The sequence below is a fragment of the Drosophila teissieri genome, chromosome 4, assembly GCF_016746235.2.
Source record: "Drosophila teissieri strain GT53w chromosome 4, Prin_Dtei_1.1, whole genome shotgun sequence".
Lineage (NCBI taxonomy): Eukaryota > Metazoa > Arthropoda > Insecta > Diptera > Drosophilidae > Drosophila > Drosophila teissieri.
Window position 1 is genome coordinate 315603 of NC_053033.1, and position 22748 is coordinate 338350.

The 22748-nt window shown below is 34.2% G+C and overlaps 2 protein-coding genes and 1 long non-coding RNA gene across 14 annotated transcripts; 2 read left to right on the plus strand and 1 right to left on the minus strand.

Annotated features, from left to right (window-relative positions):
- The first annotated feature begins 245 nt into the window (after positions 1-245).
- On the plus strand, positions 246-7391 carry LOC122622888 (adapter molecule Crk). 7 transcript variants are annotated; one of them, XM_043801531.1, is made up of 6 exons: positions 246-485; positions 561-683; positions 5449-5668; positions 5733-5861; positions 6836-6937; positions 6997-7391. In XM_043801531.1, the coding sequence occupies exons 1-6, from the start codon at positions 454-456 to the stop codon at positions 7219-7221; spliced, it is 831 nt and encodes a 276-aa protein (XP_043657466.1). In that variant the 5' UTR covers positions 246-453; the 3' UTR covers positions 7222-7391. The 7 variants fall into 7 exon arrangements, 6 of the variants coding, with proteins under 6 accessions (XP_043657466.1, XP_043657467.1, XP_043657468.1 ...); XM_043801532.1 differs by having other exon boundaries at positions 5464-5668; XM_043801533.1 differs by having other exon boundaries at positions 589-683.
- A 1171-nt stretch (positions 7392-8562) lies between these two features.
- On the minus strand, positions 8563-22721 carry LOC122622904 (fibulin-1). Of its 6 annotated transcripts, XM_043801586.1 has the most exons (13): positions 22590-22721; positions 19483-19977; positions 19092-19421; positions 18289-18510; positions 18149-18231; positions 18036-18093; positions 17229-17522; positions 16739-16876; positions 15803-16247; positions 14949-15081; positions 13331-13419; positions 8890-9120; positions 8563-8827 (listed from the first exon to the last, which is right to left on the minus strand). In XM_043801586.1, the coding sequence occupies exons 1-13, from the start codon at positions 22660-22662 to the stop codon at positions 8665-8667; spliced, it is 2754 nt and encodes a 917-aa protein (XP_043657521.1). In that variant the 5' UTR covers positions 22663-22721; the 3' UTR covers positions 8563-8664. The 6 variants fall into 6 exon arrangements, with proteins under 6 accessions (XP_043657521.1, XP_043657523.1, XP_043657526.1 ...); XM_043801588.1 differs by lacking the exon at positions 8563-8827 and having other exon boundaries at positions 8901-9134; XM_043801587.1 differs by lacking the exons at positions 8563-8827; positions 8890-9120 and adding an exon at positions 13098-13249.
- LOC122622909 lies at positions 10020-12040 on the plus strand. Its single transcript, XR_006326362.1, has 2 exons — positions 10020-11353; positions 11425-12040. It is a non-coding gene; the product is annotated as an uncharacterized LOC122622909 (long non-coding RNA).
- Positions 22722-22748: the final 27 nt, after the last annotated feature.

Here is a 22748-nt window from a genome sequence, read left to right on the forward strand (position 1 = left end):
AATTGATCAGTAACACAAAATAAATCAGTCGCATCTAAATTGTATTTATTTTTCGATAGTTTATTTCTTTCTTTCCTTTTCAAAAGCTGACAAAATTTTCTAAATTGTTTTATACCCTAGAGAACATGCTTGAAGGTTGTTAATTTCGGTGAGATGTGGTCTGTGCAACTGCGGCATAACCGTGCAATATTGGCATCAAATATGTAAGTCGAAATGAATAATCAAACTATATCGATAGTGTTTCTTAGATAGCTAAACTGTGGCCCAGCTAGATACACATATAAAGGGCAAAACTCTAATGTGTTTTAGGGAAGAAATTTAAAAATGAAATCACTGAAGGATATTGGTATTTAATCGGCTATATGCGACATTGGAAATACTATCACGTCATTTCTGTTTCTTTAATCTGGACGGAATTTGTTGTAATTTGTCTGAGATAAACCGTAAACGGAAATGGATACATTTGACGTTTCTGATAGGAACAGGTAACTATAGATCAAGTTAAGAGTTAAAAAAAAGATATCAATTGTTTATTTAACATCAAAATGTGTTCCTAATAGCTGGTACTTTGGTCCCATGTCCCGACAGGATGCTACCGAAGTATTGATGAACGAACGCGAGCGAGGAGTATTTTTGGTCCGTGATAGTAATTCGATAACAGGGGATTATGTACTATGTGTGAGGTAAGTAAACCAAATACAGACTTCCCGCTATATTACAGCTGCATACTCATCGTTTAATTGCTGTTTTCTATCATTATGATTTTACCCATATGTTCTACGTATGTTTTGCATAGAAAGTCAAGAAAAGTCTATTTTTGAAATTAAACTTCTAGCAAATATCACGTTTCTTGTCAGACACTAAAAACCCTTGAGGCCCAATTAACGGAATTTATGGAGTAGTTAGTAAGAAATATTTAATGTCCGTTTGTCTTAATCGCAGCTTACAATAATTGTTAATAGACAGGTATTAATTGTTTCTATCCTTCCTTATTAAGCTATGTACGAGCATATGTGTCTTATAGATGTATAACATTTAATTTGTGATATGTGAACTATTTGAATGAATAGTACAATTTATATCTAGCAATTTAGATGTTTCTGGTTAGCGAATTAACGTCATAAATGTCCAATGACATTTTTGTTGCTCAAAGAACAAGAAGTAGAATAGAATAGAAGTGGAATATACATTGTCAATGCAATAAGAAGCACATGTAGCAAGATCAATTTAAACAGACATTGTCAATGCAATGAGAAACACATGTAGCAAGATCAATTTAAGACAAGACAACAAAAAATTTAAAGGAAGATACCTTCTTTCGAAACAATAAACAAATAATTTCTGATTCGTGTTTTTGTCCGGCACGTATACATTTTTTGAGCATTTATCCCTTTATCTTACGTCCCATTACTGCTGGTAACCAGGTTGTCGGTTAACCATATGTGGCGCCAGTCTGCAAATCAAATAATCTTAATAAGAACTTATAAATAATCTTGAACGGACACCAAACAAATTGTTTTAATAGGGTTTTTTTTCTATCAGCTACCCGCTTCCTAGTTTAATGGAGTAATGACAGAATATGTGCAAGTAGGATAGCTACTATTTGCCGGTATGTCACGGCAGCGAACTATAGGCTATCAATAAGTGTCGGTTTAACAACGCAATGTTATTAATCCCCTCTTGTTTTCAATAGCAGGAACGGCAAGAAACATTTTTAGTCTTGTAAGCAATCCTGGCATTCCAAATCTTTTATAATAACAAAAATTGTATCTTATAATCTTATATAGAAAGGTATTTAGTTTTTTTGTATTGATATACATACACTATGCGAGTCATTAAATGCGAGTAATTTTAAAACTAAATTTTATAACTTTAAAACAAAATTAAGTATTCGGGTTTAGTATTTTGATTCTTGTTTTTAAAAGGCTTTCTATGCTAATATGAAACATATTTTAAGAAAAAGTCGTTTCCTTATGGCAGGTAATTTAAAAGTCCTGAGCTCAAGTGGATCGTCTTCAATATTTCCAGAATGGTCGTCAGTGCATTGATATTCACTTCCACACAATTATAATACATATTTTGAAAGACGAAAATTTATGCTGTAATTTAATACGGTTATTGACCGATCGACCGAAGGACCGTATCTGATGTTTTCATTGATCTGTGGAATAAGTCCTTCAAATTGTTGGTTTTACTGCTGTTCCTTGCATGATGAAGTCGATCCGTATTGTAGATTTTATTCCTGGCCTCAGCCCCCTTCTCACCAAAATATCCCACGGGAAGTATTGTATTTTTAATAATATCACTTACATGTACCAGGACGTTGTGTACCGTTGCATTCATAGTATGCCAAGTATATTTATCTTTGTATAATAATATCTGCCGTATTATAGCAAAAGCTTTAAAACTTGATAACATTTATGGGCAATTGGCATATAAATAATTCTTAAGTATTTTATTAATGTTAGATTAATACCAGGTTTCACTCTTGAAATTTGTATTGAATAGATAGAGTTGCTCGAAAAATAGGACAAGATTGGCTTGATCTTGTGCATTCCCATAAATTACTGTCATGTGCAAACAAAACCTAACACACATCGTTTTCCCATTTTCCAAAACAAATTTGGAAGACTTTACTTTATATGTTCTTCCAAGTTTTTGTGCTGCAAAATTAGGCTTTCTATTGTTTCTTGAATAAATTCCAACTTTAAGGGTCTACAGAACCTAATAAATTGTAGTGAGCGATTGTTTCCAAGTACATTATCGCTTGAATCAATCATTCGCAAAAGAAATACTGTTGTAGCGAAAATACTTCCGTCGACATGATACTTTTGTACATCGGTATGTCCTTGTTTATAGCTGGAATGCCATGTGCTTCCATCGAACCTATAATTTAGTCGAAGCTCGGATTTAAAAAACTTGACCCTTAATCTTCCCTTATTTTTAAAACAAATTCTTGCAAAGTTAGAATCCAGACAGCTGTGTGGCTAAGCAAACTTTGTAAAGGCACCTCTGCTTTCGTATCGGATATTACAGAATCTTTAATTTTATTTGCAACTACGTAGTACGAGTGAAATATGTTGTTTTTTTAGTTTCACCCTAATGGCGATATATTGTTGCCCTATATTCTTCGATTCCGCGTCAGGCAGACTCATTAATGGGCGCAGGATTTTGGCTTTCTCAGGGCATCTGCCCCTTAAAACCAACAGTTTTAAGACATTTACCACCCTTACGCGCATTAGCGGATTGGATTAATAATTTAAAATTATGTGCCGTGGAGTTTACTAAGCTTCACGCCGTTCTTCTTTGAGTCCTCCCACTCGATAACTTATAAGGCAATAACGGCCGGCATATCGATCGAAGGTCGACGCTTGATTTAATACATACAGTCTTTAATATAAGCCAATCAGGCATGCTCCGGTAATCGTAATTTTTTTTCGAATTTGATTTGTAGGTGCTCTGGTTTTTGCAAAATTTTTGCTATCGTTTTGCTATCGGAATGTTTCGTTTCTCATCGCTTCTTGCTGCGCAAACACCTGTTTTATTTTATTTCTCAAAATCAAACAACGTGAAATAGTGCTTTTTATATTGTAATCTTACATCGCCTAAAATAGGATGAGAACCCTACATTACCTCCATTTTCTAGTCGACTAAACTTTTCAATTAGAAATTACGCTTCCCTAAATTTAAATCATGTAAGTTGCATGACTTCTATAGAGTAATATGTTCTGACTATAAATAGACTTTATCTCTTAAGCGATCAAAACTATCCGTTTTAGCAAATTGAGCCGTACGAACCCTTGCCGCAAAAAAGTATAAAATAAATTACATATATATTACAATAATATTGTGCTTTAAAACTTTTTCATTATTTGTTCGTTTTAGTTTTAAGAGACTGTTTTATCTTTTCTCTGATGCTGAAATTGGCCACAGTGTATACAACGTTGGGACTCATAAAATAAGTTGGGTGAACTTTTGTTCAGAGATTCCATTTCTATGCTATTTTGATAGTTGTAGTCAATGTGAACAATGTCCTTATCTTAAAATAAGAAACCAAATTTAAACGCAAAACAAATGTTTCTTTTATTTTTTTAAATAGACCATGAACCAGACAAATTAAATGGTATTTTAATCTAGAATTTTGTACTACTAAGAATAATGGGAAATGAATAATGGAAGTGATGATATGGAGAAAAAGACCATTTCTTAAATATATGAATTTGCAATGCAAAATCGTTACTTTCGCACATTTTTTTTGCAGTTAATGGCGCCTCAAAAAAATTTAATGAAGCTTTGAAGAAAGAACGTAACGAAAAATATGAAAATATTTTCATATGACAAAACTAACAATCTTAATTATTCCATGTGGACCTTGATTCTAAGATATTAAGGAGGCTGAAGATAAAATCTGTAAATTATGTATATCCTTATAATAATAAAAGGATCATCTGCTCCTCTGAGACAAACAACAGGACTCGGGATAGTCATAGAATTCTCAAACTTAATGTAATGGCTATAATTTAAATCCCAATATTAGTTTCCCAAGTGTCTATGTTAATCCAAGTTTACCTGCAGGCCATCAAAAGTGGTCGGTTGAAACATTAACCAATACTATGCCAGTTTATCACTGAGTACGGTACTCCACCTAGGGACGAAGGGCACCCGTCCACACTAAGAAAATTAAATCTTCTGTGGCGGTCCGATCTGAACAGACAAGACTTTGAAAACGGTTCATAAGAAAATTTGGTAATATTTTAAAAGCTATAAGTACAAAATATTAATGGGGTAACTTCACACAAAAAAAATATTACAAAATTCGTGTTAAATTTTGATTTGATATTTAGATCCAGTGGGATCAGTGATATCAGAATCTTGGGTTTAAATTTCTATTTCTCTACCATAGTATGAGATGCAATTTTAAAACAGAACAGGGTAACTTCACACAAAAAAAATATTACAAAATTCGTGTTAAATTTTGATTTGATATTTAGATCCAGTGGGATCAGTGATATCAGAATCTTGGGTTTAAATTTCTATTTCTCTACCATAGTATGAGATGCAATTTTAAAACAGATAATAAAATATTTATGATGAGCTCATTATATCCAATAGCAGTTTTTTATGAATGTAATATTTACGCCAAGTATTGACGAGGTAAATAAATTAAAGAATTTAGCGATATTACTGAAAATCATTACGAAGTAAAAACATTACCACGCGTCATTCATGGAAGGATTATTAATCATGTTACTTTTTATTACATGTATGATAAAATGAAATAACGTATCGAGAATGCCCCTTTTGCTTTGAAAAGTTGTTTATTAATATAACATTAAAATATATCAAATTATTTAAAACATAGAGTTTTATATATCACCCTAAAAAAATATCTTGCTTAGTTTTTAAGAATTTTTGCGCTTACTATAAAATAATTTTTTACTTATAAAGTTTTTTATTATTTAGAGAAGATACAAAAGTTAGCAACTACATCATTAACAAAGTTCAACAACAGGATCAAATCGTTTACCGCATTGGGGATCAATCTTTTGATAATCTACCGAAACTATTAACATTTTACACTCTCCATTATTTGGATACAACCCCTTTAAAACGGCCTGCGTGTAAAAGGGTGGAAAAAGTAATAGGAAAATTCGATTTCGTTGGCAGCGTGAGCATTTACATCATTATCAATTTTCGTAAAATGGTAATTTAATTTATCATCTTTATTAAAGGATCAAGATGATTTGCCTTTTCAAAGAGGTGAAGTTTTGACTATAGTTCGAAAAGACGAGGATCAATGGTGGACTGCGCGTAACTCTTCAGGGAAAATTGGACAAATACCGGTTCCTTATATACAACAGGTGCGTAGAGCAATATCTTTGGATCTTATTACTCTTTTTATACCCGTTACTCGTAAAGTAAAAGAGCGCTTTCGACCATATAAAGTATATTTATTATTGATTTGTCCGTACGTTCGTATGAACGTCGAACATTTTTACCACCTTGCCTTCTAACGCCCACAAACCTCCCAAAACTGTCGAGCCTACGTTTTAAAAAATTTATATTTTTTTTTTAATTTTTACTGATATTCCAGAAATAGCTAAGTAACCTTATAGTCGGCGAACTCGATTATAGCGTCCTCTCTTCTTTAATTTGGTTTTTTTAATATTTTTTTTTATGTAAAAAACCAAAAGCACGGGTGAAAAAGCAAACTTATTCACGGCATTTTTCCTATTTATCCTAGCACTTAATTAAAACTCTATTTTTATAGTCAAAGCTTTAGGCATATAACAAAATTTCGTATTTTTCTTTAGCTAATGTCTTGCGACTTCGCATACTTGAAAAATGATTTGAGTTTTTTTATGGTTCGTCGTTAAACTATGATTGATCTGGGTTACGGTGACACCAATCCCCACAAATCATAAAAATGTTTATTTACAAAAACCAAAACACTTTAAAAGATAACACGACAAAAAATTGTAATTAATAACCGCCGCTAAATTGCGCCCATATGACTAACAGGTAACTGATAAAATAGAAAACTGTTCAGGAATAGTAGCTGAGATCATATAATACTTAATTTCTCTCAGTTTTGTTGCGAGGTCGAAATCTTAGAATCTTTAAAAACTTACATACATACATTAATAAACAAACATAATCCAATTGCAGCGATATTACTGACAATTGTCAAATCTTTTGCTCGTCAAGTAGAGGATGCTTAAATGAGATGAGCTTAAAGAAATAAATAAAAAAAAATAAAAAACTTCGTAACGACACATTATTTATTTTTGAAAAGCGTTGAATATCTAATCATTTTGAAAAATTTTCTTTTCAGTATGATGTTTATATGGATGAAGATGGAATTGATAAAAACGAACCATCCATTTCGGGATCTAGTAATGTGTTTGGAAGTACACTTAAAAGAACAGATTTAAATGTAAGCGTTGCAAAAAAGTATTTTTATAAAAATAATGTTTTCGTTTTTTTTTAACGTAGCGAAAACTGCCTGCATACGCCCGCGTAAAACAGTCAAGGGTTCCAAACGCATACGATAAGACTGCTTTAAAATTGGAAATAGGTGATATTATTAAAGTCACTAAAACAAACATTAATGGGCAATGGGAGGGAGAATTAAATGGAAAAAATGGTCATTTTCCCTTCACGCACGTTGAATTTGTCGATGATTGTGATTTAAGCAAAAACTCAACAGAAATACGCTAACTTAGAACGAATGGAATACATTTTTCTTTGGACCATTTCAATTTTTAAGCTAATTGTATGAATAATAAGTTGTGCAAACCAATTAACATAATCAGAAAATTAAACATTTAATAACTAAAATGGAAATAAACGGGTATAAAGGACACAATAAAATTCTTTCCCGTTCAAAATTTGTTCCTTACTTTCCCAACTTACTACGTTATAAATTTGAAAATCGCGGAAAAGTATGTAACAGGCAGAAGGAAGCGTTTTCCACTATATAATGTATTCTTGAATCGAATCAATAGCCGAGTCGATCTCACCATGTCCGTCCGTCCGTACGTATGTCCGTCCGTCCAGCTGTCTGTACGTCCAGTTGTCTGTACGTCCAGCTGTCTGTCCGTCCGTACGTCTGTCTCTCCGCCCGTATGAACGTCAAGATCTCAGGAACTACAAAAGCTAGAAAGTTGATATTCAGCAAGTAGACTCCAGTGACATAGACGCAGCGCGAGTTTGTTGACCCATGCTGCCACGCCCACAAACTACTCAAAACTGCCACGCCCACACTTTTGAAAAATGTTGATATATTTTTTCTCATTTGGGTTAGTCTTGCAAATTTTTCTCAATTTGCCAAAAAACTTTTTGTCACGCCCACTCTAACACCCACAAACCGCCAAAGACTGTCAGTGTTAAAATTTCTCCTTCGCTATTCCAATAGCTAAATAAAGGGTACCAGATAGACTTTAGGGTGACAAGAAATGATTTGCGGAAATTTATTTCGATAGGATTGCATTTGTTTTGCTGTGCTGCTTGCAATCGTGTTGCGTCTTAAGCGATAAGATCCTACAGACATTAAACTTTCAAAGGTTTTTGACTAGAAAGGAGATATAGAAATTGACTTTTTGGGAATCGGATTACATTTTGTTTACCTTCAGTTGTACTTTCTTAACATTTCTATCCATGCCTCAAGCGAATACGATTCTGTGTTATGGTGTATTTATACCATGAATTTTGAAAGTTTAACGCAGTATAATGCTTCTTCAGCAAGCAAGCTGACCCATTGAATGTCGTCTTCTAGTAATACTATTGCAAGGCATGACATTTTTGCGAGTCAAGCCGAAAACACGTCTGCCGAAGCCACAGGATCGTTTACAATGTCGGTGTGGCGGCAAAGTGTCCAAGCTGCATAGTATAAGTAATTGTGCACCGCAAAATTTTAACTTAAATTGTAGATTCAACCCAATATAGAATCAATTTACTAGGCGGTCCTTCGTCAGGACGATCAGATTCAACAATGTTGAATTTTAGCTACTATTAGGAGATGGATTATAAAATGACTTAAAAATGTAACATCGAGGTAAATATTAAGTCCTTTAGTATAATTTTTATTTGTGTCTACTATACAGATTTGTAGGAAGTCTAAAGTTATACATGTTCGTACCAAATGAAATACACTATTTTTTTTTAAAATGTATGTTGAGAAACAAAAAGAAATAGTTTTGCTACACTTTTCCCACGGGGCATTCCGTTTGTGTACACTGTCATACTTAACTCCAACTCGATATCCTGGGGACCCTCCAATGATTTCTTTAGTTGCACGTTTACTTGGTTGTTGTTTTTTAAAGTGCTGTTAATAATTTAATCACTTTGTTGTAAAATTTAGGATAAATATATTTTTTTAATACGTACTCAAAACATCCATTGGTTGCCCTTTGAATATGGGTGGCTGCTTGAATGCGAACAATTTTAAGATCAAAATCGATATTATCATACCAAAGTGGTCCTCTCAATGTAAATATGGTACGACCCTCTGGAGGTATCATTAGCTTAGAAACGAATGTTATAAAATTATATGTGTAAGCTGACGGTTTGGTGTAACAATCTTCTCCTTCACAAAAGTTAGTGTTCTGGCGGCATCGACTGCAAGAAAAAAACTATTTGAATGAGTGTTTAAATATGTTATATAACACTCTAAGTGTCTTTTCAAGGTTAAATAACAAGGCAAATCACTTTAACGGGTGGGTGTTTTGTATCGAGGAATAGAATCTTAAGTTTGCATTACTGCTTAAGATGGCGACCGATTTAACAGCTGTTAAGTGATATATTTTTAGTTTGGTTTGGCCATTCATCTCGTGTAGACACACGCCTGAAAAACGCTTGCAAATAGTAGAATTTTATTTCGAATTGGTTCTGTGCGGAATGCGTATCGCGCACTTCGTCCTTTTTATCGTCGACAAAATCGACAGACAAGTTAAGAAGCCAAACTTTGAGGTGAAGCTCATTCTCCTAACACCATTACATTCAGAAAAACTGATGGTTTGGTGCGCTGAATAAATTGGTGAAATTGTTGGTCCGTACTTCTTCAAAAAAGACGATGGACAGAATGTTACAATCAATGGTGATCGATATAGAGACATGAATATTAACATTTTCATTCCTGAACTGAACAACCATGATGTCCAGGAGTTTAATCTCCAACAAGACGGCGCCACATGTCACCCAGCTCGTGCCACAATCGATTAATTAAAAGCCACGTTTGGTGACCGTCTAATTTTACGTTTTTGACCTGTGAATTGGCCTCCCACATCTTGTGATTTAACATCGCTAGACAAATTTCTGTGGGGCTATGTAAATATCAAAAGTTTGCACACACCAAAAAACGTCAAACACAAAGGCACGCAATTTACACAAAAACTAACACGTTTTGAACAGCCAATTCAATAATTTATTTTAGTTAGCTAGGGCAGGGTATATTGCGAACACATATATCTTATTATTTTGTAGACGAAGACCTAGATTCTAAAGCAAACTTACTTCGTTACACGCTAATAAAAGCAAGAGATATACGTATATATAAGTTAACAACAGCTAAACGCTTCCCTTGGCCCCTCACACTATACAACTGGTGTTACGGCTAAACTGTCATCGATCTGCAAGTGGGGCGTTTCCTGCCTCACCGCCGCTGCTGCCCCCGTATCATCGTCAGCACAGTTCTGGTATTCCGCTGTGTCAGCCGAATATCGACAACATTGTATGGAGGTGCTGGGCCGGCACTCTCAGCATTGCAACACTCGAGCGCGACAGCGAGAGTCACGTTGCGCTTGGTCAGCACTTATGCTGGCTGGCTGAGGGCTCAACGGCTCGTAGCTGACGAGCCAAGCGACACTCTTGGGAGAGAATCAGACTCGAGTAGACTTCAACTTAATGGCATTCAAACTTACCAAACTTATTGTCACAATAAAGAATTAAATTAAAATTAAAAGAATAAAAGCATATCGATAAAAATATAAAAAACTAATTTAAACATCATAAATAGGTTTAGATATTTTTGCGAAGTAATAAATTTTGTATACGGTACGCAAATAAATAATATTGGCATGCTTACCAACGAACCCAAGTTTTTTTTAAATATAAGTCGCGGACGTATGAAGACGTGTTTTTATTGAGCTCCGTATAAAATCGGTTGATTTGATAATATACAAATAATTAACCCGAAAGCGAAAGAGACGCTCAGTGCGATGCATAATATACATATTTGCTTGTATACATATTTTGTGTCCGAAGTAGTAGTAGAGTACAGTAGTAGTTTTACATATTCAAACAAAAAAAGAAATAAAAAGAAAAACAAAAATTAGAACAAAACTTGTGCCCAGCGAAAACGCAGCGAATAGTCAATCACTCCTAACCCAACAAATTTACCTTTGCCAACAACTCAAGAAAGAGCGCGTTCTTGCTATGCCTTACTACTCGTTACAAATAAACACACGAATCGCATAACCGTCGTAATAAAAATAAAGATCCTAAGAAATAATATTTCGGTCGAGTCACTTGCAGAACTATCATTTGATCACTCTCCAGTTCTACTTACTCTTAGGTATCGAGCGGCCTTACAGGCTGACAGGTAACTGTGCAAGGTACGCGAAATAAGTTAGTACTCATCCATGGATCCATGGATGTTGATTGCCTGACCAAATCGATCGAGGAAACACTTGGAAGGATCTATACATTTATACATCGAACAACTATCGCCCACCATTAAAGAGAACGCTTTGTGAAAAGTATACAAAAATATTCAGACACCGACAGAAACAGTCGTTCCAAAGTGATATTCCTCTGGGAGCTGGATACGCAACGAACATCTGAACATCACTTGGTGAACACAAAAATTATCATATAATTCCCACCGTGTGCGGTTCTGAACTAATTCCTTCAATCTCTTCATAGGCAGACGCAACATTTATCTTTCAGACCAATCAGTCTGGACGTAATAATGTACAAGATAAGAAAGTTGCTTCCTGGAACACACACAAAGTGCTGGAATCTCATCGGTGTAACAGTTTGACACGAACGGGTTATCTATGCTGTAGTCCCCCATGTATTGTTTTGGGCCCACAACTTCTACGTTTGCTGACGATCTATACTCCCAGCACAACTTGTCTGTCATCTTAAAACAGTGAAAATATGGTTTTCGGACTAGTGCATCAAAATAAACGAGGCCAAACGCAGGCACTAAACAGACAAACGTGCCCACCCTGTACCCTGAACAATACATTCATTCCATAAGCTGACCTAGTAACATTGCTCAGTCAACGATTATGCGAGCTATCACTGAGGCACCATAGGACCTACGCAGCGAAAGCATCCATAGAGACCTCCACAGAAATCTTGTCAACGAGGAAATTCAGATATTAAAAATGTGCAAATATCTCCAGCTCAACAACGAAATTTTAGGGCTGTTTCTGACTAATACAATTATTTCTTATTGTTATTTATCGAATTTATATAATAAGATTTGAATAAGTATTGTTGGTCTCACGATAAAAAACGATCTAAAAAACAAGGGAGAATGCTATAGCCGAGTTCCCCGACTATCTGATACCCGTTACTCAGCTAGTGGAAGTGCGAGAGTCTTTAACACTGACAGTTTTTGGCGGTTTTGCCAAATCGATAGAAATGTGCAAGTCTAATACTAAAATGAAAAAATATCAAAACCTTTTTCAAAAGTGTGGGCGTGGCAGTTTTAGACGGTTTGTGGGCGTTAGAGTGGGCGTGGCAACATGAATCGACAAACTTGCGCTGCGTCTAAGTCCCTGGAGTCTGTATGCTTAATCTCAACTTTCTAGCTTTTGTAGTTCCTGAAATCTCGACGTTCATACGGACAGACAGACGGACGGACGGACAGACGGACATGGCCAGATCGACTCGGCTACTGATCCTGATCAAGAATATAGATACTTTATATGGTGGGAAACGCTTCCTTCTGCCTATTACATACTTTTCAACGAATCTAGTATACCCTTTTACTCTACGAGTAAGTTCAGCTGTTAATTTTGTTTTTCAAACTTATTCAGAGTTAAGTTCAGCTGAAGTTCTGAATAAGTTTGAAAAACAAAATTAACAGCTGAAACAAAATGTGTTCTATCGAAATGTAAAAAAATAAAGGGGATCATAAATACTAAATTAACTTATAGGGAAACTACCATTAGACACTTTAAAAAATTTAATTTTTTTAATTGTTTTAATCGATAGGTATAGAATATCGTGGCAAAATATCAAAATCGATGTTTCGAAATTGTAGAAGAGAGCCTTCCAAAAGATACTGGCACCGATCCAGTCGTTTCATGACTGGAAACTTTAAACGTAATTTTCTCGAAACCATGGTTTTTCACATTTTTGTAAGTGATAACAAAAAAAATTCTGAACCGATTTTCATCATCTAACATTCATTTTGAAAAGCATTCAAAATTGTTGTATATCGACATAAGATTTTAAATACGAAAAATTTGTTGTCACTTTTTGACAGCAATTAAACGAAATTTGTTTTGTAAAAATCACGAATTTTGATTTTCCGATGATGCTCAATTACCCAAATTATCAGCAGTGAAACGACCCTTCACTTTTGAAAAAAAATTGTTTTCTTATTTCCTCAGTCATCACTCTAAATAAATATTATATGGATATCAAAAGCATTGTCTTCATATTCCTACATAGCGGCTGAAAAATAATTTTTTTTTGGTCTCTAATGGTAGTTTCTTCTTTAAGCGCAGGCCTGTAAAAAACTACAAAATGTTGTAACTTAAAAAAATCTATTAAAAACATCTTGTGGCATTATTTATACTTTTCCACTTACTTTTTTTGTTCTGGGTCAATGCTGTATCCAAGCGGGCAATTTATTGTAGTACATTTGTAGCTTCCTCTGATATTTGTACAAATATCATTCTACGTAAAAATAAATATACAAATGGTGTTAGTATATACTGTTAAAACAAATATAGCAAGAAAGGAAGCTCGCTACTACTAGATGCTATTACCTGCCTGCCTTATATAGAAGACTTCTTGGAAAATTTCATGCATATAGCTTTAAAACTGAGAGACTGGGTTGCAAATAAACGGACAGACGGAAAGACGGCCATGGCTAATTCGACACTGCTGTTGATACTGATCAATAAAACCCGAGATCTGGTTGTCTCAGCTGGCTTAGTAGCCTCAATCGTGTTCACGAAAATAACCCTTCTTGATTTCGAGATGAAAAAGATCTTCGTGTCGATTTTAGACGAAAGCAGATTGTTAAAGAGGGGCGTAAGGGGAAAACTAACAAGAGAGAACGCTATAGTCGAGTTCCCCGACTATCTGATACCCGTTACTCAGCTAGTGAAAGTGCGAAGGAGTCTTCAGCACTGACAGTTTTTGGCGGTTTGTGGGCGCTAGAGTGGGCGTGGCAAAAAGTTTTTTGGCAAATCGATAGAAATTTAGAATACTAATACAAAAATGAAAAAATATCAAAACATTTTTCAAAAGTGTGGGCGTAGCAGCTTTGGGCGGTTTGTGGGCGCTAGAGTGGGCGTGGCAAAAAGTTTTTTGGCAAATCGATAGAGATTTAGAAGACTAATACAAAAATGAAAAAATATCAAAACATTTTTCAAAAGTGTGGGCGTAGCAGCTTTGGGCGGTTTGTGGGCGCTAGAGTGGGCGTGGCAAAAAGTTTTTTGGCAAATCGATAGAAATTTATAAGACTAATACAAAAATGAAAAAATATCAAAACATTTTTCAAAAGTGTGGGCGTGGCAGTTTTGGGCGGTTTGTGGGCGTTAGAGTGGGCGTGGCAACATGAATCGACAAACTTGCGCTGCGTCTATGTCTCAGGAGTCAGTATGCTTAATCTCAACTTTCTACCTTTTGTAGTTCCTGAGATCTCGACGTTCATACGGACAGACAGACGGACAGACGGACAGACGGACAGACGGACGGACGGACAGACGGACGGACAGACGGACATGGCCAGATCGACTCGGCTATTGATCCTGATCAAGAATATATATACTTTATATGGTCGGAAACGCTTCCTTCTGCCTGTTACATACTTTTCAACGAATCTAGTATACCCTTTTACTCTACGAGTAACGGGTATAAAAAGAATGAGAGAGTGAAGTTTACTGGGTGTTATCCTTGTCCTCTTAACTGTTACTTTGTTGGAATAAACAGTGGTATAAAATAAGTGCGAAGACGAGAAATTAAAGGTCTTTCCTAATAAATTTGCGTTCAAAAAATTATTTTATTTCATTTTAACAGTTTTGCAAATTTGTTTCTTTGAAATTATAGTATTCTTTTTATAAAAATGGTATACATTCGATATACATTTCTTTTATTTTTATATATAGAATTACTGCAATATAATGTAATTTTCTTGTAAGAAATTTGGTTATGTATTTTCTTCGCTCTCTACACACGAAGCCATAATAAAAACTTACCCGGCCAGTACAAACTTGATTCATGGAATCTGTTGCGCATTCATCGATATCGCGACACGTATTCATATCTGCAGACAACATATATCCACGTGGACAGGAACATTGATAGGATCCAGGAGTGTTAATGCATAATCTTAAATATTATAATATTAATAGAAAGACATATAAAAACAAGAGAGAACGCTATAGTCGAGTTCCCCGACTATCTGATACCCGTTACTCAGCTAGTGGAAGTGTGAAGAAGAGTCTTCATCACTGATAATTTTTGACGGTTTGTGGGCGTTAGAGTGGGCGTGACAAAAAGTTTTTTAGCAAATCGATAAAAATTTACAAAACTAATACAAAAATGAAAAAATATCAAAACATTATTCAAAAGTCTGGGCGTGGCAGTTTTGGCCGATTTGTGGGCGTTAGGGTGGGCGTGGCAACAAGTTTTTCTGCAGATCGATAGAAAATTGCAATACTAATAAGAAAATGAAAAAATATCAAAACATTTTTTAAAAGTGTGGGCGCGGCAGTTTTGGGCGGTTTGTGGGCGTTAGAGTGGGCGTGGCAACATGAATCGACAAACTTGCGCTGCGTCTATATCTCTGGAGTCTGTATGCTTTCTCTCAACTTTCTAGCTTCTATAGTTCCTGAGATCTCGACGTTCATACGGACGGACAGACAGACGGACAGACAGACGGACGGACAGACGGACATGGCCAGATCGACTCGGCTATTGATCCTGATCAAGAATATATATACTCTATATGGTCGGAAGCGCTTCCATCTGCCTGTTACATACTTTTCAACGAATCTAGTATACCCTTTTACTCTACGAGTAACGGGTATAAAAATTGATAAATACACACCCCATACATAGATTGTAATCCTTATGTACTTCACATTCATTTATATCATTGCATGTGCGGTTGTCCTGTCCTAGTTGGTATCCAGAGTTACATGTGCATCGATATCCTCCCCAAAAGTTAAGACATTTTTGTTGACAAAGTCCCGGAATCACTTGACACTCATCGATATCATAACATTGTGTGCTATTATTACTGTCAGATTTCTTTTGAAAACCAGATTTGCACTCACAATAGTAAGACCCAATGGTGTTAAAGCATTCCGCGTTTAATGGGCATACACGTTGTTCTAGTGCACATTCGTTCGTATCAACACATGTACTAGCACCAATACTGTGTCTTTTAAGTTCATGACCTATAGGGCAGGAACACACAAAGCCACCGTTTCGATTACGGCAAATCTGCCTTTCGCCACAGTTGTGTTCACCAGTATTGCACTCATCAATGTCTATTAAAATTAAAAATTAAAAAAAATATTACCATATGTATATGCCCAGGGAATATAGTTACATTTATATAGAAAACCTACAGAATTTAGGAAAAATGATTAGGCTTTTTTGTTAAAGTTTGGGCGTAAAAGTCTTGAGCAATTTATTTGTGTTTGAGTGAGCGTCGTTAAAATGTTTAGGCATATTGATAGAAATAGGCAATATAAACAATGAAACAAAGAAAAACATTTTTTTAAATTGTTGGCGTAAAAATTTTTGACGGTTTATGGGCGTGGCAATCTTTATTTATAATAACTATTTATTTATATAGCTAAATGATTTTATCTTATTACTGCTTCTACTTCCTTTCTAATTTCAACTATGTACTTTAGCTAGTTTTCATTTCAATTAACACACACATTTCAATTCCCACCTCCCAATTTAATTTTTCCTAGACATTATTATTTACCTTTAATGAATTACGCAACAATAATTAAAACCTGCCACCTACCTATGCAAGATTTACCGTCCGCTGTTGATTTGTAGCCGGGCGAGCACTGGATTAAGCTTTCACAGCGAAAATGCCCATTTGTGTTAATGCATCGTTCATGGTTACCGCAGGGATTTTTTTCCATACATTCATTTGTATCTTGCAAAAATAAGGATATTTAAAAATGAAAATACATTTTATAATCGTTTTTGTAAGAAAAGCATAGGTTGCTTTAGACTTCAATATATTCTACGTATTCCATATTCAATATATTTCTGCAAAACTATAGATATGTATATATTCATAAGAAAAAAGTTGTCGTTTGCTCGGAAATGTTTAATTTAAAGTAAAGTAATGTACACATCATTCAGCTTTATTTTTATATGTGCAACTGAATATTTTTTGTTTCTATTAACAAAAGTAAAATCAAGGTAATTTGTAAGATCTACGGCTCCAAAGGTAACGATTACATATGATCACGGTTCATGGTGTATACATTTGTTTCACTTACCGACGCAGGCACCAAGATTATTCCTATAAAATCCAGGGGAGCAGTCCATGCGCCGACTTGTGGAAAAGGAATTGTTGTGTAGAGAATATTCCGGGCGTACAGCTAGAGGGTATGGGTATCGGCTATTAAAACCTTTTTGTCCATTTTCCGAGGATGAAGGCGAAACTGTAGTTGATGTCGTTATTGTTGTAAACATTGTTTTGATTTTTCTATAACATCGGAATGATCCTCTTGTATTGTGACAATCATAGTTTGAAGGACAGTTATGTGTACTCAGCATGCATTCATCATCATCTTAGAAGAAAATTAATGTCAGTTACACAATTATAAAAGTCGTAACACAAGAATATTATCTTTATGGGATTATCAATAAAGGAATAGTAAAGTAAGTATGTAACAATCAGAAGGAAGCGTTTCCTACAATATTAAGTATATATTGCTCAGGATTAATAGCCGAGGCGATCTGGCCATGTCCGTATGAACGTCGAGATCTCAGGAACTACGATTATTAAAGCTAAAAAGTTGCAGACTACGGAGACATAGACGCTCAAGTTTGTTGACAAATGTTGCCAAGGCCACAAACCGCACATAACAGCCACACCCACACTTTTGAAATATGTTTTGATATTTTTAAAATTGTTTGTTAGTAATGTAAATTTCTATCGATTTGCCACAAACCGCCCAAAGCTGCCACGCGCATTCTTTTGAAAATTACATTTTTCAACATTTTTGTTAGTCGAGGAAGCCGACTATAGCGTTCTATCTTGTTTTATATAAGAAAAGCTCTTCTTTAATGAAGTTTCTTACCGTCGCAATTCCCCGTTTCCGCATTCAAGGTATATCCTGTGCCGCAGCTTTGAAGACGCTATATAGAACACGGGATGTAACAAAAGCAACATGTAGTATAAGGATTAATATACCGTGCATATATATGATCCGATCGTGTTATCACATCTCTGTGTTGGAAGGCAGTTGTGATTATTTATTGAACATTCATTTATATCTATGGAAAATTAAAAAAAAACTAACTAAATTAAAAATTTAATGAAAAATTACTTACCAATACACTTATTTAGTGTGGCATCCAAATGAAATCCAGCCTGGCAATTGCAGGTATAGCTTCCAACGGTGTTGATACAATCCTGATTACTAATGCCATGGCAGTTGTTTAATGTGTTATGTGAGCACTCGTCAATATCTGTACAGGTACCGTTTTTAAAACTGAAACCTCTATCACAAGATTGACCATTAACACATTTGCGATCCTTGCATTTGTACTCATCTATGTGAATAAAATTGACCTCAAATTAAAAAAGCTTAAATAATAAAAGTATGTATGGCTTTAGATGCGTTTTCAATCTTCAGATAACTGATTTTTAGCTTTTTATACCCGTTACTCGTAGAAAAAACGGGTATACAAGAGTTGTTGAAAAGTATGAAATAGGTAAAGGAAAGCGATTTCGAAGCTATAAAGTATATATGTACATATATACATGATCACGATCAATAGCCGAGTCGAACTGGCCACGTCCGCCTGTCTGTCCGTATGAACGCTTTAATTTCAAGCACTATAAGGGGTTAAAAGTTAAGATTAAGCATGCATATTCTATTTTATTTCACACTCACTCTAATGCCTATATACCACCCAAACCTGCCACATCAGCACTTTTAAAAAATGTTTTAATATCGCCCACAACTGCCACCCTCACACTTTTAAAGAATGTCGTCTCAATAAAGAATGTTGTCCCACAAATGTCTGTCAATATGTAAAAAAAATGTTCAAATATCTCGTTCGCTCTCCCACTAGCTAAGTAACTGATAGTTGAGGAACTCTAGTACATTTGAAACAGACTTTAAAGTTACCTTTACATTCATCGTAATCATGTTCATAATGAAATCCAGGTGGGCAGTCTTTTGCTTTCACATTTAAGCAGTGGAACCCGCCATTCGTATTATGGCAGTATTGGGATGATTTGCAGTCATGAAGTTCTTCCCGGCATTCATCAATATCAATGCATTTGTTATCCAGTTTATCTAAATTGTACCCACTGGGACATATTTGGGTTTTCATCGGAGAGCATGTTACGTTGTTATTATCTAACATAAACCCGGGGTGGCACTTACATTGGTATGCGTCAAAAGTGTTTTCGCATATGTGGGCACAAAGATTTTCTATTTTCCCACATATGTCATCTAACAATAAGTAATATTAAATATTCTGACTTCAAACGATATACATATACTATTTACTTACCATCGCCGGTAAGGACAATAGTTACATTCATATCCTCTTCAGAAACAAATGGTAATTCACCACCATCACTAATAGAATTAGCCTTATCAATTTTGCCAATATCGGGCTTGTCGTTAAGGTCAGCAGCTCCGTGACAGCACGTTCGGTATGATTCAATTGAGAAAAGAAATGAAAATAATGGATCTTTGCAATTAGCTTTACTCGCTTTAACTGCCAATCCAATTTGACAAGAACGACAACATGTTGCGTACGAACTAGATGTAACATTTCCTTCTCTGTCGCAGCGAGTACCGTCTAAAGCAGCCAGTCGACCTAGCTCACAATTTTGATGGTCCAGTTCTCGAGAACAGCAGACTTCAAGTGTAGAATGACAAAGTCCAAGCCAAAGCTGTGGAATTATTGTTGGGGCTATGTTTATATTTTTGCAGGAGGCGGTGGTACGCGCATGACGAAGTCCATTTATACAACATTTTCGTATATAACCCGAAATGCTGTCTACAAAAAAAAAAATACAATTTATATACATACTTAAGCATTATCACCCTTGCAAAGCATATAATGGTTCCAGTCAGAAGATAGAAACGCTATAAGTATTCTAATCAGTATCAAAAGTTGATTCCATAGCCACTTAATAACTTAATTACTTAATAACTTAATAACTTAATAACTTAATAACTTAATAACTTAATAACTTAATAACTTAATAACTTAATAACTTAATAACTTAATAACTTAATAACTTAATAACTTAATAACTTAATAACTTAATAACTTAATAACTTAATAACTTAATAACTTAATAACTTAATAACTTAATAACTTAATAACTTAATAACTTAATAACTTAATAACTTAATAACTTAATAACTTAATAACTTAATAACTTAATAACTTAATAACTTAATAACTTAATAACTTAATAACTTAATAACTTAATAACTTAATAACTTAATAACTTAATAACTTAATAACTTAATAACTTAATAACTTAATAACTTAATAACTTAATAACTTAATAACTTAATAACTTAATAACTTAATAACTTAATAACTTAATAACTTAATAACTCTATAACTTAATAACCTATCTTAATAACTTTAGTTTTATAAAATTAAACGGAGATTTCTTCATAAGTCGGATCGGTGCTTCAATTTATATAATTTATACAAGGCACTATGGTCCAGAATTCGTTTTGTCATTAAGTCTTAATTTTTATGTCAATATATCGTTCTTTATCAATTATTTTCTAAAAGAAAATTGATCAAATAAATAAAAAACAAAATTTACCGAAAGCTTTACTAAAGCTTTTTATGAGCTCTTAATAACTTAATAACTTAATAACTTAATAACTTAATAACTTAATAACTTAATAACTTAATAACTTAATAACTTAATAACTTAATAACTTAATAACTTAATAACTTAATAACTTAATAACTTAATAACTTAATAACTTAATAACTTAATAACTTAATAACTTAATAACTTAATAACTTAATAACTTAATAACTCTATAACTTAATAACCTATCTTAATAACTTTAGTTTTATAAAACTAAACGGAGATTTCTTCATAAGTCGGATCGGTGCTTCAATTTATATAATTTATACAAGGCACTATGGTCCAGAATTCGTTTTGTCATTAAATCTTAATTTTTATGTCAATATATCGTTCTTTATCAATTATTTTCTAAAAGAAAATTGATCAAATAAATAAAAAACAAAAACAAAATTTACCGAAAGCTTTACTAAAGCTTTTTATGAGCTCTTAGGGGTGCAGTGTTAACAGCTGAGTGAGAGAAGGCAATTCCCGCCAAATTATTTGCTTACTTTTGCACGTGGTACGATTGTTAATACGCATCCATAAATTATAGTAAAATATGGAAAATAAAAGCTAAGGTATGTTGTTTTTAACGTATGTAGTTAATATATGTGTAGTTGTACTGTTTTTGTGTTGTGTAACATCCAATTTATGTGTATTTTAATAGAAAATTCTAACGTGTCCCCTGTGCTTCGTGGAGTATAACTCATTTTCTGACAATTTCTGACAAAAGTTAAAAACGTCAGTTTGTACCTTTAACTATTGTCTTTGACGGTATAATAATATCTTTTGCCCATTTTTGCTCGTTTTCTAAGAATTTGATTTTATATAGGCAAGTTCGAGTTCAGACATAGCGACCTCCTGGACATTTGGAGGCGTAACAATCGGCAAATAAGCTATGTTTCAGATTACGTTTATTATTATTATTAGATTATCTTTTGGAAAAGTTTCACATTATTTTAATAGCAATATCGTCAAACTATTTTATAAATTCCAACAAATTTCGTTTTTTTTGCGATATAACTTTTCAATTATATATGCAAACATATCCATGGTATCCTATGTCACCAACGATCCATAAAGTACTGGTCCACGGATTTCAAATCAATAATTCGTCGTTGGTTCCACTTGGATGCCTAGGCGATAATGTGAGTGAAGCCCGAAATAAACTTTACAAAAGGGACCGACTATCACATGCCAGGAAAAGTAGTCGAATCAATACGATGAGTGATATTTTCAACATTATGATTGATTCCTCGGACCCACTATTATCAACAATTTGTTTAAAAGAAAGAGGGAGAAAAAATAGGAAAAAACCACTTCCGAAGGCAGTAATAAGTCTTTTGGAAATACAGTCTAATTTTAAACCTGATCCATCAGACAAAATATTGGATTCACATTCGGATTCTGATTCAAGTTCAGATTCGGAAATTTATAATGTAGAACTAGAAGAAGAAGAGGGCGATTATTCATAAAACAGTATATATACACGTATACACATTTATTATATTTAAAAAAACAATAAAATTTCGTTGACTCCCGACTCATAACAGTAGTTAATATGGGAGGCAAGAGAGGGCGTGGTCGCACGGACTCCAAGTTTTGTGATTTAACAACAAAATGTACAAAATTTCAAGTATGTATCTTAATTTTTAGACTTTTTGCCAATAAAATCGAATTCTGGACCACAGTGCAAGGGAGCGGTCACGATCTATAGTATGTTTTGCATTTAAGTCCCCAGGTAAATGTATCTATTGACATAAACGGAAGTATTCAAATTACTTACCACTGGACATTGTGGTTGTGATATGCTCTACAACGATCAAAAAACACATAAGTGCACATAGTTTATAAAACATTACGGTTCCAGAAAACTTATACCGATTGTAAAAAATAAAATTAATAAAAAGATGGAAGCTTTAATGAACAGGTCCGGCAAAGAAAG